Raw genomic sequence first — 12,742 nt, 5'->3', positions numbered from 1 at the left:
AGTGAAGTGTATAATGACAAACTTATGTGAATCTTCCCTTGTGTTTTGGAACATTGTAGTCTTACATAATCAGCAATCCTTGTGATGTAGAGTTGATATGAGCGAAAGATGTAACCACCAAGAGATGGTAATGTTTTGTGGCTTTTAGTGGAATATCTTCAGAAAATATCTTTGCTTGGAAAATTGGAACTTAGGTGAGTGCGATGCGTATACCGTCACCATCAATTACGCAGCAACACGTTCTTTTCACTTGCTGCGTGTTCGCCAAGGAATAAAGTAAGAAATCGTTTCATGTTCATCTTTCGTCATTGTTCTACTATTGCTTGCCTCCGCATGAATGTTTCGTGGCAGGTTGTTTCAGGTTCCTTTGAAATATTTGTGGCAACAGTGTCTTTTGGCCCTTGAAAACAGATGTACTACTTCTTTGCTAATCAATCTGTCATTGATGAAGCGACATGAATTGTGTAGCTGTGGATAGAGGTATGTAGAGACTACAACACATTAGCTGTAGTTTTCTAGCCTCTGTGGGACAGTGTTGATGATGAAGACATTTCGTACTGGAATAAGCTCTGGTCACTGTTCCAAACATTTTCACTCAACACACTCTGCTGTGTCATTCACACGTTCACTTCTTCCACAAACTGTTGTGCCATCTTCCGTGTAATGTTATCGTCTTCTTTGTCTTTCTGTGTGACAAATGTAGTAAAACGCACGGATAAAATGCGATTCTCAACTTTAAGACTGTCGATAAACGAATTCAAAGCTTTGAAATTGTCCAAGTCAACCATTTTAGACGTTTCTAGTGCCCACATCTGCAGATTCCGACAGCGAACTGTAGAGCCACACGACCTCTCTCTATCAAATCGTGATACCACATGCTCATTTAGAGCTTGTAATTGGGACCGTCTGTTTTCTTTCAAACGATCTCCTGCTGCCTTTCACTAGACGCACAATTTACAATTAATCGGCAATTTGATTTACTTTTAATATACTTATACTGCCCCACTAGTTTGCTACAGGAATTGAAGCCACGACAGCCACAGCCCTCATCAGTGTTTTCTAGTAGGCTGTCATCAATATCTTCTATTACACTGGATTTCGACGGTTTGCTTGTACATAGATCGTACTCACTTTGACTGGACTGTTGCTGTTGCTCTGGAGATGGACGTCGTGTACTGTTTGAGTAACCACCTTCACGTTCAGGTTCTTCCTGTACTTCAAAATCAGTATCCCTATCATTATATTTTACTGTTTAACATCTTTAGCTCACATTCACTTGATTTATACAGGTGCGGAATCGTTAAATTACTTAGCTTTCCCAGAATGTTTTAAATTTAATGGTGATATTTAATGGTGTGTGGAATAAAATAACGGTCAAACTATGAAATTATATACTGTACTAATTCAAATGAAATTCATATCTCCACGACAGTAACAAGACGAAAGTCGATTTTAGTGAAACATAAAGTATCTGTACAAACGGCGTGGCTGCATTAGTTTCAGTTACTAATGTATTATTCATTCTGGTCACAGAAACAAGCTGTGTTTACTTGCAGTCCCATGTCACAATGAAGTGGTACTGTAATGTAGCATACCATAAATGAAATAATAAAATTTACTTATTGATTTTCGATTTGTCTTCTTTCAGCTGTGCCACAAATGGCTCTGTGTACTATGGGACTTAACACCTGAGGTCATCAGTCTGTAGAACTTGGAACAACTTAAACCTAACTAACCTAAGGACATCACACACATCCATGGCCGAGGCAGTATTCGAACCTGAAGCTCCTAGAACCGCTCGGCCACAACGACAAGCCTCAGCTGTGCCACAAAACGTATAAAAGCGTATCCCCCACCGAGACTGGAATCAGAAACCAAAGTAGGCACCCTTCCCTGGCCCAAGTTGCTCCTGGATAGCCAAATTATACAGCATTGTGTTCTGCCTTACTCCTCCACCCCTGACTATGAAGGATAGTCTCGAAACGTAAAAGGCAAGATTAATCGCAGTTTCCAAGTAAAATGAAAACCGTAAACTCCTAAAATTATTTCACACGTTACGGGAAAATCACTCCTCTTATTTGATGCAAATCATAAAAAAATGTCATGTGACATTTGTAGGCTAATTCTGGGTCATTTAGGAAGAAACTCTTTGGTCACACGATTGCCAAACATATCCTGCATTGTTGTCCAGAATCAGTTAACCTTATCAGACCTGAAACCACACTTTTAAATAAAAGAACTGAAAAATCCGTAATATTTCACATTTTAGCACCGTTAATGGCCAATAATTTGAAAAAAAGTTTCATTAAATACGTGACCTACTGACCTACACGTCATGTATTGTGTGTTTTACAGCAGGTCTCTATCAAGTAAAAGTAGCTACCTGTAGCCCGTGTATGAAATCCGGTCTCTATGATACTACAATACTCAAATACAAAACTTCCTTATTTACTGAAGTTTATTGTAAATTTAAACGCTTTTTCGTTAGAAAAATCAGTTAACAGAAATCAGAGCTTCTATACATCACTTATTTGTTCTTTCAAGGCATTTTAATGAAACTGACCTGCACATTATGTAAAAATGTCGAAAAAGAGTCATTTCAGAGACTAAATTTTGCAACACAGTGTTCATTGCATATTCTTGTGTAATAATGTATGTGACGATTACTTCCACCTCTAAGCTATCTCATATTGTGTGGAGATGTTTTAAGCAGTACCTTTTTGAAGTGAAATAAAGGAACGCATCACAGATATGGTACGTTACGAAATTATGACTGGAGCAACCTTGCATGCTACATCCAGATGAACATTTTTTTCTCCCAGCATAAATTTCTGGCCATTGGAATGCATTCCTAAATATTTTGCATGCTCGTGGGATGGCTTGTATTGGTTTACGCTTCTTCTATTCGTGCCTTTTCCTGTCGTTCGACATATTTGGGTCGAGGGGCTCCTGCAGCACCTCCAGAACATTTCAATTCGAGCGTGTCGGTTCCTCTCTATCGGTGAGAGAATTGCAGAGTTTATTGGGCTAGAGTGTAGTTTGTGCACCGTCATCCCATGTGCTGGTGGCGCCGTGGATTCGCGGGCATGTGGCGTGAGGGTGGTTTGGACAAAGCAAGTGTGTTTGTTCCTATCTGTCGGTGCTGGGAATTTGTGAAATTTAGGACCGATATAGCTTTTAGTGTATCATGTGAGAGAACTTTCCAAACATCTCGGGCGGTTGTGTGAGGTAGGTATTTGCGGACTGGACCCTGTACAGAAAAAAAAAATGATATCGAGGTAGAACGTTTCCTTTGTCCGGCACGCGGTCGACAGGTTCCATCGTGTCCGGCGTAAAGTGCTTGCTGGCGGGTGAGGCGCTACAGTCCGGAACCCGTGACTGCTACGGTCGTAGGTTCGAATCCTGCCTCGGCCATGGATGTGTGTGATGTCCTCAGGTTAGTTAGGTTTAAGTTGTTCCAAGTTCTACAGACTGATGACCTCAGGTGTTAAGTCCCATAGTGCTCAGAGCCATTTGTGGCACAGCTGAAAAAAGACAAATCGAAAATCAATATGGAAATTTTATTATTTCATTTTTGGTATGCCACATTACAGTACCACTTCATTGTGACATGGGACAACAAGTAAACACATCTTGTTTCAGTGTCCTGAATGAATAATACATTAGTAACTGAATCTAATGCAGCCACGCCGTTTGTACAGATACTTTATGTTTTACTAATATCGACACCGTCTTATTACAGTCGTGGAGATATAAATTTCATTTGAATTAGTATAGTATATATTTTCATAGTTTGACCGTATTTTTATTCCACACACCATTAAATATCACCATTAAATTTAAAACATTCTGGGAAAGCTAAGTAATTTAACGATTCCGCACCTGTATAAATCAAGTGGATGTGAGCTAAAGATGTTAAACATAAAATATAAAGATAGGGATACTGATTTTGAAGTACAGGAAGAACCTGAACGTGAAGGTGGTTACTCAAACAGTACACGACGTCCATATCCAGAGCAACAGCAACAGTCCAGTCAAAGTGAGTACGATCTATGTACAAGCAAACCGTCGAAATCCAGTGTAATAGAAGATATTGATGACAGCCTACTAGAAAACACTGATGAGGGCTGTGGCTGTCGTGGCTTCAATTCCTGTAGCAAACTAGTGGGGCACTTTAAGTACATTAAAAGTAAATCAAATATGCCGATTAATTGTAAATTGTGCGTCTAGTGAAAGGCAGCAGGAGATCGTTTGAAAGAAAACAGACGGTCCCAATTACAAGCTCTAAATGAGCATGTGGTATCACGATTTGATAGAGAGGTCGTGTGGCTCTACAGTTCGCTGTCGGAATCTGCAGATGTGGGCACTAGAAACGTCTAAAATGGTTGACTTGGACAATTTCAAAGCTTCGAATTCGTTTATCGACAGTCTTAAAGTTGAGAATCGCATTTTATCCGTGCGTTTTACTACATTTGTCACACAGAAAGACAAAGAAAACGATAACATTACACGGAAGATGGCACAACAGTTTGTGGAAGAAGTGAACGTGTGTATGACACAGCAGAGTGTGTTGAGTGAAAATGTTTGGAACAGTGACCAGAGCTTATTCCAGTACGAAATGTCTTCATCATCAACACTGTCCCACAGAGGCTACAAAACTACAGCTAATGTGTTGTAGTCTCTACATACCTCTATCCACAGCTACACAATTCATGTCGCTTCATCAATGACAGATTGATTAGCAAAGAAGTAGTACATCTGTTTTCAAGGGCCAAAAGACACTGTTGCCACAAATATTTCAAAGGAACCTGAAACAACCTGCCACGAAACATTCATGCGGAGGCAAGCAATAGTAGAACAATGACGAAAGATGAACATGAAACGATTTCTTACTTTATTCCTTGGCGAACACGCAGCAAGTGAAAAGAACGTGTTGCTGCGTAATTGATGGTGACGGTATACGCATCGCACTCACCTAAGTTCCAATTTTCCAAGCAAAGATATTTTCTGAAGATATTCCACTAAAAGCCACAAAACATTACCATCTCTTGGTGGTTACATCTTTCGCTCATATCAACTCTACATCACAAGGATTGCTGATTATGTAAGACTACAATGTTCCAAAACACAAGGGAAGATTCACATAAGTTTGCCATTATACACTTCACTCTGTGATGTACAATCAAGTTTTGGCAACTGAGTATATGCATATTTTGCACTATACTTGGTGGAAGGCCTGTAATGACACTGACATACTCACAATATCATTTAAAAATGTAATTAATGTCCTGTTGTTTGTTGGACTGATAAAATATGTAAGTGATTGCGGATATAGAAACGTGGATCTAATGAGGTGTTGACTTTGTTCTCGTCTGGATTGTTTTAACCACTTCCGCATCTGCAGAATGAGAATTCGTATAAGCACTATCAGGTGTGTAGGATATGTGTGTTTTGAGCTATTTGAATACTTTAGGCAGAGTTTTTTTTTGCACTGTTGACTGAAAGTGCATGTTACACTGACGTCATTGAATCACATGTTAGTATTCTTAAAGTTCCCTATTTACCTTTCAGTTACATCTTGTTACTTTATTTCTCTCTAATAAAATGCTGCTTATGGTAGAATGCAACGTTTTGCATGAAAATTATACAGACCACTGGTTTTTCTATGATCGGGTGTTACTTTATACATGGTTTCGTGCGGTTCCGAAAGTTCGTTGTCAAAGCTGTCCCTCGTTTGTAAAAAGTACAAAAGTAGCCCGTCACTTTGTTTGTAAACAAGGCGAAGATGAAGTAGTTAAAAGATCACGAACAAAACTGATAGTATACTGTTAATAGGGATGTAATCAAAGGAAGTCTACATTCGTGACTTCCTGTTCATTTTCTGCAGGGGCTGCAGGAATAGAAGTACGTGTGCTCTGTAGGAAAGGGAGTGTCTTTCATTTTTAGTACCAACAGTAAATAATAAGACTTCTACAGAAGTTTTCAGAGAATTCATCTTTGTTGACACATCTGTCCACTCATTTGTCACAGAATACGAGGCAGTTCCAGAAGAGAAGAGCCAGTCTGGTGCGACAGACTGTCCAGGGCCCTCGAGATCATACCGGAGTTTTCAGCTGGACGCAGCATGTGAATGTTGCTGTGTGAGGACGGGTTACTCCTGTAACTGAAATTTGCATATCTGAAGATGGTTCTAGACGGACATAAACCAGCTACGTGAATAAACATTTTTGCAATCATGACGGATTATAAGTAACATTGTATAACCAGTGATTGCAGTATCCCACCATACATTTTGTCTGTTTTTGCAAAATGCGAGGTTAAAGGCATCAAAAGGAAAAATATTTCACTTCATTTTTCTAAGGAGAATGTGACATAATTAACTTCCACGTGGCAGAATGTACTACATACATAACTGGTATGCCATTTACACTAAAACCTAAAACAATTAAACACTTATCATGTTAAGTACGTATGTGTTCCGTGTGTGGAGCTGTTAGTGATGTGTCAAGCTTCGACTCTTTCTCTCTAAGTCGATCCTTGTGTGACTTTCCCTGTAACAGAAGGGTGGGGGACAAAGTTGTAATTCGAAACAATTTACACTTTTTCGCTTTTTAGCCAGATGGGTATTTGATCTTTAAAATATTTCCTTATTTCTTATCCACTTTTTATGTGCTCCAGTCTTTTTCTGCATTACAAAGTTTACTCTGCTGAATTGAAGCTTTTTCCCATTTTCCAAGTCACAACTTTGTCTTGTGTTAAATTATTACTTACTATGGCGCACGACCAACGCAGTATCACAAAAGCGTCAGTACTTTATACAGGGTGTATTTCCTAAGAGTCGTTAAGTGCCGTTTCTCTGGAGTTATAACAGATATACGGTATTTCCGTTTTGAATTGTGTTGCTAGACTCAATCCTAACAAACAATGCTCGTCTAGCCTTTCATTTGACTGCTAGTGTCTACAGAAGGCGTCGATTTGTTGCTCTTTACACGCAAAAAGATTTTTTAAGGAGGGGAATTTTACGTGCCCATACGATATGGCGCTCCCAGATTTAATCCACGGGAAGTTACATGTATAACAGTCTGTAGCTAAAGAATTAACCACATATTTCGAATAGATTTAATGTATTATACTGGACGTAGAGGTGTAGATCTAGAAAAAATTACAAATGCTGCAAAAAACACAACATTACGTCTAACAATAATAAAAAAATTTAGAAGATGGTGGAAACTGCTTACGTAGTCTCTAGAGAACACTCCCTCGTATGATTCTAAGATTGGTAACTAGACTCTAGTATCTAGGTACTGAAGTTCCTCTACGCACAAGAGTTACCTCTTCAAAATGGAAAGCTCTTTATACCGGACGGTGAATGATATAAATATCACTGACATCTGTTCACCTCCTTTCATCAGCATTCGAGCCGTACGACATTAAAAGATGGGCTTTATTGAGAGAAAAAAATATTCCTTTCCAGCCTGTGCTCGAAGTATGGTAACAAGTTATATTGAATGCTCTAGTTTTAATGCTGATAATACGTTTGACATAGCGAACGATAACAGATCTTTTCAAGCACAAGGAAAGTCAATCTGCTGCTAGTTGTTGCAACCAGAGTTCACGGAACGGAAAATCAGGAGGAAACTAAACGATAACATTCGATGATGCCATCGGGTATTTAAACATATATAAATGAAAATATAACGCAGAGAGCAGTAGTAGTTTTTGTCGAGTACAATGAAGGCATCTTTGTTGCTTGTTGCTGGTAAGTATTGGCAGAATTTATTATCTGTCATTCACGATAAACATTTTTTTCTTACCCCTATTTTACAAAATTTCTCATGTATTAATCAATGCGAAACGCTATTTCCATGTATAGAAAGTTAGTCGATTGACCGACAAAAAAAATGAAATACAATCCAGAAGACTTTAATATGCATATCTTATTTCGAATGAGCACTTTTTAATCATTGCTATTGTGAAGCTTATCTCGTCCACTGTAAGCTATTTGTTGTATCGAATCATCAGCAGAGTGCAGTAAGCAACTGTTAAAACACTTGGACCACATTATATTCTTGTTGTATCGTAACGTGATACTCACATATACTCTCCTGTGCATAAAACTGTTGCACAATAAATATAAACAAAGCATGTAATATGGAAGTCGATTCTTACCGATACTATTTAGACAGTTCCAACCCATTCGTTATTGCACGAGTATTTGCTGTGTACAAAACTTTATAAACGTAAAAAAAAAAAAGAAAGGCTACGAGTGGCAGTCTTACTGTAGGAAACCGTGATTAGGTATCACAAAGTTGTATAAATGAACTTAGAAATCAGAATAAAATGTTTTCCATCTCCAAAACGATTGAAAGCTGCCTTTGGTAAATAGCTAATTACACTGAATTCAAGTAAATACTTTAACAAAGGTAATGCAGTAAATAAACAAAATGCGCTTGCGCGAGCTTCGATGTAAAAAACACGCGTAAAATCACTAAAGACGTTAATCTGTGATGAAATAATTCTAATAAAAATTTTAATTGCGACTAGCAACACTTCGTAGATACTATATTGCGTCACGCAAATAACGATAAAGCTGTGTCTTTGAAAATATCTTTAGTCGTGACCGGAAGTAATTAATTCCTTAAGCTTATCAGATACTATTCGAATAGTGCCGTAGAAACCTTCCTTCAAGGCAACAACCTACTGCCTGTACTAATGTTATGTATAGATATGTTATTTACAGAACAAAACATAAAATCATAAAATTACCTTGGCTTCAAGATAGCCAGTATAGTTTTGTCACTCAAACATGTATTGCACTTATATAACTTTTCGGTTCAACTGATTGTCTGTGTTAGCATAGCAGTGCTGCACCATATGAAGAACCATAGTTACTACAGCTTTCTATTACAATGACTACTTGATTGAAAATTAGTTCTCAATTTAACGGATCTTTTTTATCTATATTTTTCCCTTAAGACTTTCTCGGAAGTTATGATGAGAGGACAGGACTACGTTTGTGGTTTGACTGGACCAATCTAATGTCCCAAGAAAGCTGCCGGACTGGCTGGTCGAGCGGTTCTAGGCACTTCAGTCTGGAACCGCGCGACCGCTACGGTCGCAGATTCGAATCCTGCCTCGGGCATGAATGTGTGTGATGTCCTTCGGTTAGTTAGGATTAAGTAGTTCTAAGTTCTAGGGGACTGATGAGCTCGGATGTTGAGTCCCATAGTGCTCAGAGCTATTTTTTGAACCATGAAAGCTACTATTATACTGGCATGCGTATAACACAACTATAAAACTACTGGATTTATCTTACTTTGCGATGAGTTGCTTGCAGTACGATGTAATGCTATTTATGAAATTCAGTATAGACAGTAGGCTCTTTTGATTAGCGATGAACTTGAATAAACATGGGCCACACTGCTTTTATCATTAACTCTAAAAACTTTCTTGCGTCATGTACTACGCACATACACGTGCTCCCTCACTTAGCTTCCCCCTTATTATAACACCAATTCCAGCACAATTTGTCATAGCTGCCCCAAGACACATGTCTGTACCAAAATGCAGATTGGTCGCAACTCATCATCCGTGCGTTCTTACCCCAACGATATTATTGTTACATGAAATGTATGACCCGTGTCATACAAATGTAACATCCCTGTCATTTCCAGACTATTTACTACAACGACTTGACATAATTATTTGTTATTTATTCTTTCATCATATATTACAGTCTCATAAAGTATCATTTATGATTAATTTCACAAGTACATATAGTTGTATAAATGGTTTTAAATTTATGAAACCAAGTAGCTGGAAAATACGTGCTGCACGGTGTCGTAGTTTTACAAGCTATTACTTAAGACCTGCACTTGTGAGCCATCAGTAAAGGAGGTGTTCAAAATGGAGTTTGGTATTTTCTTTGTGAAACAGCAGGCATCAGTGTTCTGGCAGTTTCAGAGAAAAAACGACAACGCAAATGTTTTTCATAAGCTGTTCAAAATACATACCTGTTTTGTTAGAATTAACGTATATGCTGCACTTGAAATGAACTGTGAAGACGGTTTACAGTATCACCAAGTACACGTGCTCTGAAAGTATGTATCTTAGACTTCATATCTTCGGGACATTTTGCTTATGTTTTCGTCAAAACTACCACCTCCCAAACTATGGGATACTTCTCTTATACTGTGTAAAGTGTGAACAGTTATAGCCATATCATAGCTCGCTGTCGTACCTTTGAAAATATCTTTCCGACTATCACTATTGTTCCATTAAGAGTGTTTTGTTGAACTATTTCTGCAGTGAGTTACCGAATAAAATCATAAATCAGGTCCGATATCCGGTATTCTCATACAATGTCCACTAAATGACATTTCGGAACTGTATCGAATATTGTTCGGAATATTTCAAGGAACGAGGCTTCGAAGTGGGCGACATTGTCCATAATGTGATTCCTAGTTGATGAGTACCGCAAGACTTCTGTTTGCTGAATCAGTTTGGTTTTATATGGAGGAGACTTCCGTCCTCCAAAATGGTCATAAACCGTGGGTATAATAGGGGTTCATCTAATCTGCAACTACAACGAGTTAGGCATCCAATCATGTGTGCTTTTTTCGAGTCGCTCGGAATGCTTTGTCGCTCTTTCGACCTACGGTTAACTTCTGCTGGAACTGGAAAAAGTTGTGTATAGGACCTTAAAGACATCTTCTTAGTTCCAGATACATTTCCACTACTGAGCGGTATTAGTTTCTACTGGTTCGATCAGTTACGTCAATGTCGACTAGCTGGGTCTTTTGAGACAATTCAACGAAACCTAATTCTGTGGTGAACCAGATTCGGAAAAGCGAAATCAGTACTTCGACCTACTATTCAATAGCTATATGTATTTTGAGAGTTAGTGACTGGTTTTGGAATCCTTTTACACTTGAGAAGAAGAGAACCATGACGCTAAGCTGTGATACATACTGGAATGCGCACGCAACACCTCTTGTAGGAATGGTGAAAAGAGGACGCCAGCTTTAGTTATGCAACAAAAATGTTACTGCACCAGTTACGTTTTGCTGACAATAGTTTTCGCAATTTTATTTCACCTTAGTGTTGTTGGAAGCAACAAGAGTTTTCGATCATTTTTCTGCGTGTGTGTAATTCAACGATTTTTCCCATGCGGTCGTCTGTTTCGTCCTCACTGCAATTAAAAAACCAGAAAATGTAAATCATACAATATAATTTCAGCTATTCAAGGATAATATTTTTGGAGTATCTTCTTACGCATTTCATACCGCCTTCAAAATACGGAGATTGAGTCAATTCACAACGTTTGTTTGTGCACATTGAACTGTAACGTAAGATGTCACGTGCCTCTATGACATGTTTCGGTGTGCTGGCTGAAAAATTTTCTCATGCGTTACATTTCAAATGTAAAAACTATAAGAGGTACTTACAAACGTAAGATGTACTCCAATAATGAACAGCAACGAAAATTGCGCTACAAGTCACTAACTAAACAAACTACTAACAAAGGGATTAAAGAAAGGTAAAGATAAGTACGAACAGGCACATAAAAAACAATATTAAACACTAAGTAGCATAAACAAAAAAAAAACTGGGGGAGAATCAAGTAAGAATTAGAAGGCCAAATACAGGGCACATAATAGACGCTACTGAAGAAAGCGAGTGCAGTGAAAAAACTCTTATATTCTTTACAGAAAACTACGTAGTGAAACTGACAACAAGTATCCAACAAAACAGTTGCATAATAAAATAAAACTGCAATTACTGGAAACACATTTCTTGATCACAGAGTATAAAGAGAAGTACAAGAGCCCTAAAGTTACCATATTGAGATCTCATTCCAAAGAACAGAAGGAAACATGTCCACTCATATTAAGAGCAAACTACAGATCCAACAGTGAGAGGATGTATTGTGTTCTTGGCAGATGCCATCGTACCGAAGAACATTTAACTGCATGGAGGGGTGGACACGGTCCTCAAGCACAAACGCATAGTAGTTTAGATCGATTATGGCTTCCTTTATGAAGAATCGCCGACACGAATACATTCCTCAGACCATAACGCTCCCTCACTCATTGCAGGTTGTTTGCCTTGAGACGTTACACGCCTTACACGCCACCCGCCTTATACCCGATCGAGCATAAAACGTCTTTCGCCTCAAACGGCTGCTCAAAGCAGGTCCGGTTCAGGTATTGGAGTGAAAATTGAAGCCTTCGTCGCCGGTGATCAGCAGTCGACGTGAGCGTACGAATCGGGAACCTACTGTGGACAGCGGGAAACAACGACTTTCGCGCGATAATCGTTGAGCAGACACTGCTGGTAGCCCCGTGGTTCATCTGGGGCGTCTTTCCCTCAACTGTAACATGCCTGTTCATCCGTACACATCTCCGCAGCTGTCTCTCACTTCTGTCATCTATGGTCAATGTTGCCCCACTGGTCATGCTGTCAGTTTTAGATAGTGCAGTTTTACCATGCACACTTCACTTTAAGCAGGGTGACACTTGAACAGTTTACAAACTGAGGCGTGCATCCACTCTCTGCCTGAAAGGCAATAATCATACCCCTTTGGACGTCAGATAAATAACTTCGTTTCCGCATTATGACAACGATTGCACTGTCCCCCGCGGCTCCCTGATGATCTTTACATAGCCTCCAGCGTTAATACTGAGCCCTACCGTCATTGAGTGGTTATCTCGCGATGATGTCGAACAAAGGCGGTGGTCAC

At 39.0% G+C, this 12,742-nt stretch overlaps 2 protein-coding genes across 9 annotated transcripts in view; one reads left to right on the top strand and one right to left on the bottom strand.

Moving 5' to 3' along the window:
- Nucleotides 1-12,742, bottom strand: part of LOC126236536 (uncharacterized) — a 302,827-nt gene that overhangs the window by 12,149 nt on the left and 277,936 nt on the right. The window lies entirely within an intron of this gene.
- The window catches only part of LOC126236547 (uncharacterized), a 342,194-nt gene that overhangs the window by 68,492 nt on the left and 260,960 nt on the right, over nt 1-12,742 (top strand). Inside the window, exon 1 of one of the 6 annotated variants that reach the window (XM_049945952.1) lies at nt 7,689-7,759. The exons of 3 other annotated variants lie outside the window; for them this stretch is intronic. In XM_049945952.1, coding sequence (XP_049801909.1) covers nt 7,732-7,759 — 28 coding nt within the window. In that variant the 5' untranslated portion in view covers nt 7,689-7,731. Of the gene's footprint in view, nt 1-7,688; nt 7,760-12,742 lie in introns of those variants that run through there. 2 more of the 6 variants (XM_049945956.1, XM_049945946.1) reach the window with 2 other exon arrangements.

The sequence above is a fragment of the Schistocerca nitens genome, chromosome 2 (assembly GCF_023898315.1).
Source record: "Schistocerca nitens isolate TAMUIC-IGC-003100 chromosome 2, iqSchNite1.1, whole genome shotgun sequence".
NCBI classification, from domain to species: Eukaryota; Metazoa; Arthropoda; class Insecta; order Orthoptera; family Acrididae; genus Schistocerca; species Schistocerca nitens.
This window is presented reverse-complemented; position numbering and strand designations above follow the sequence as displayed.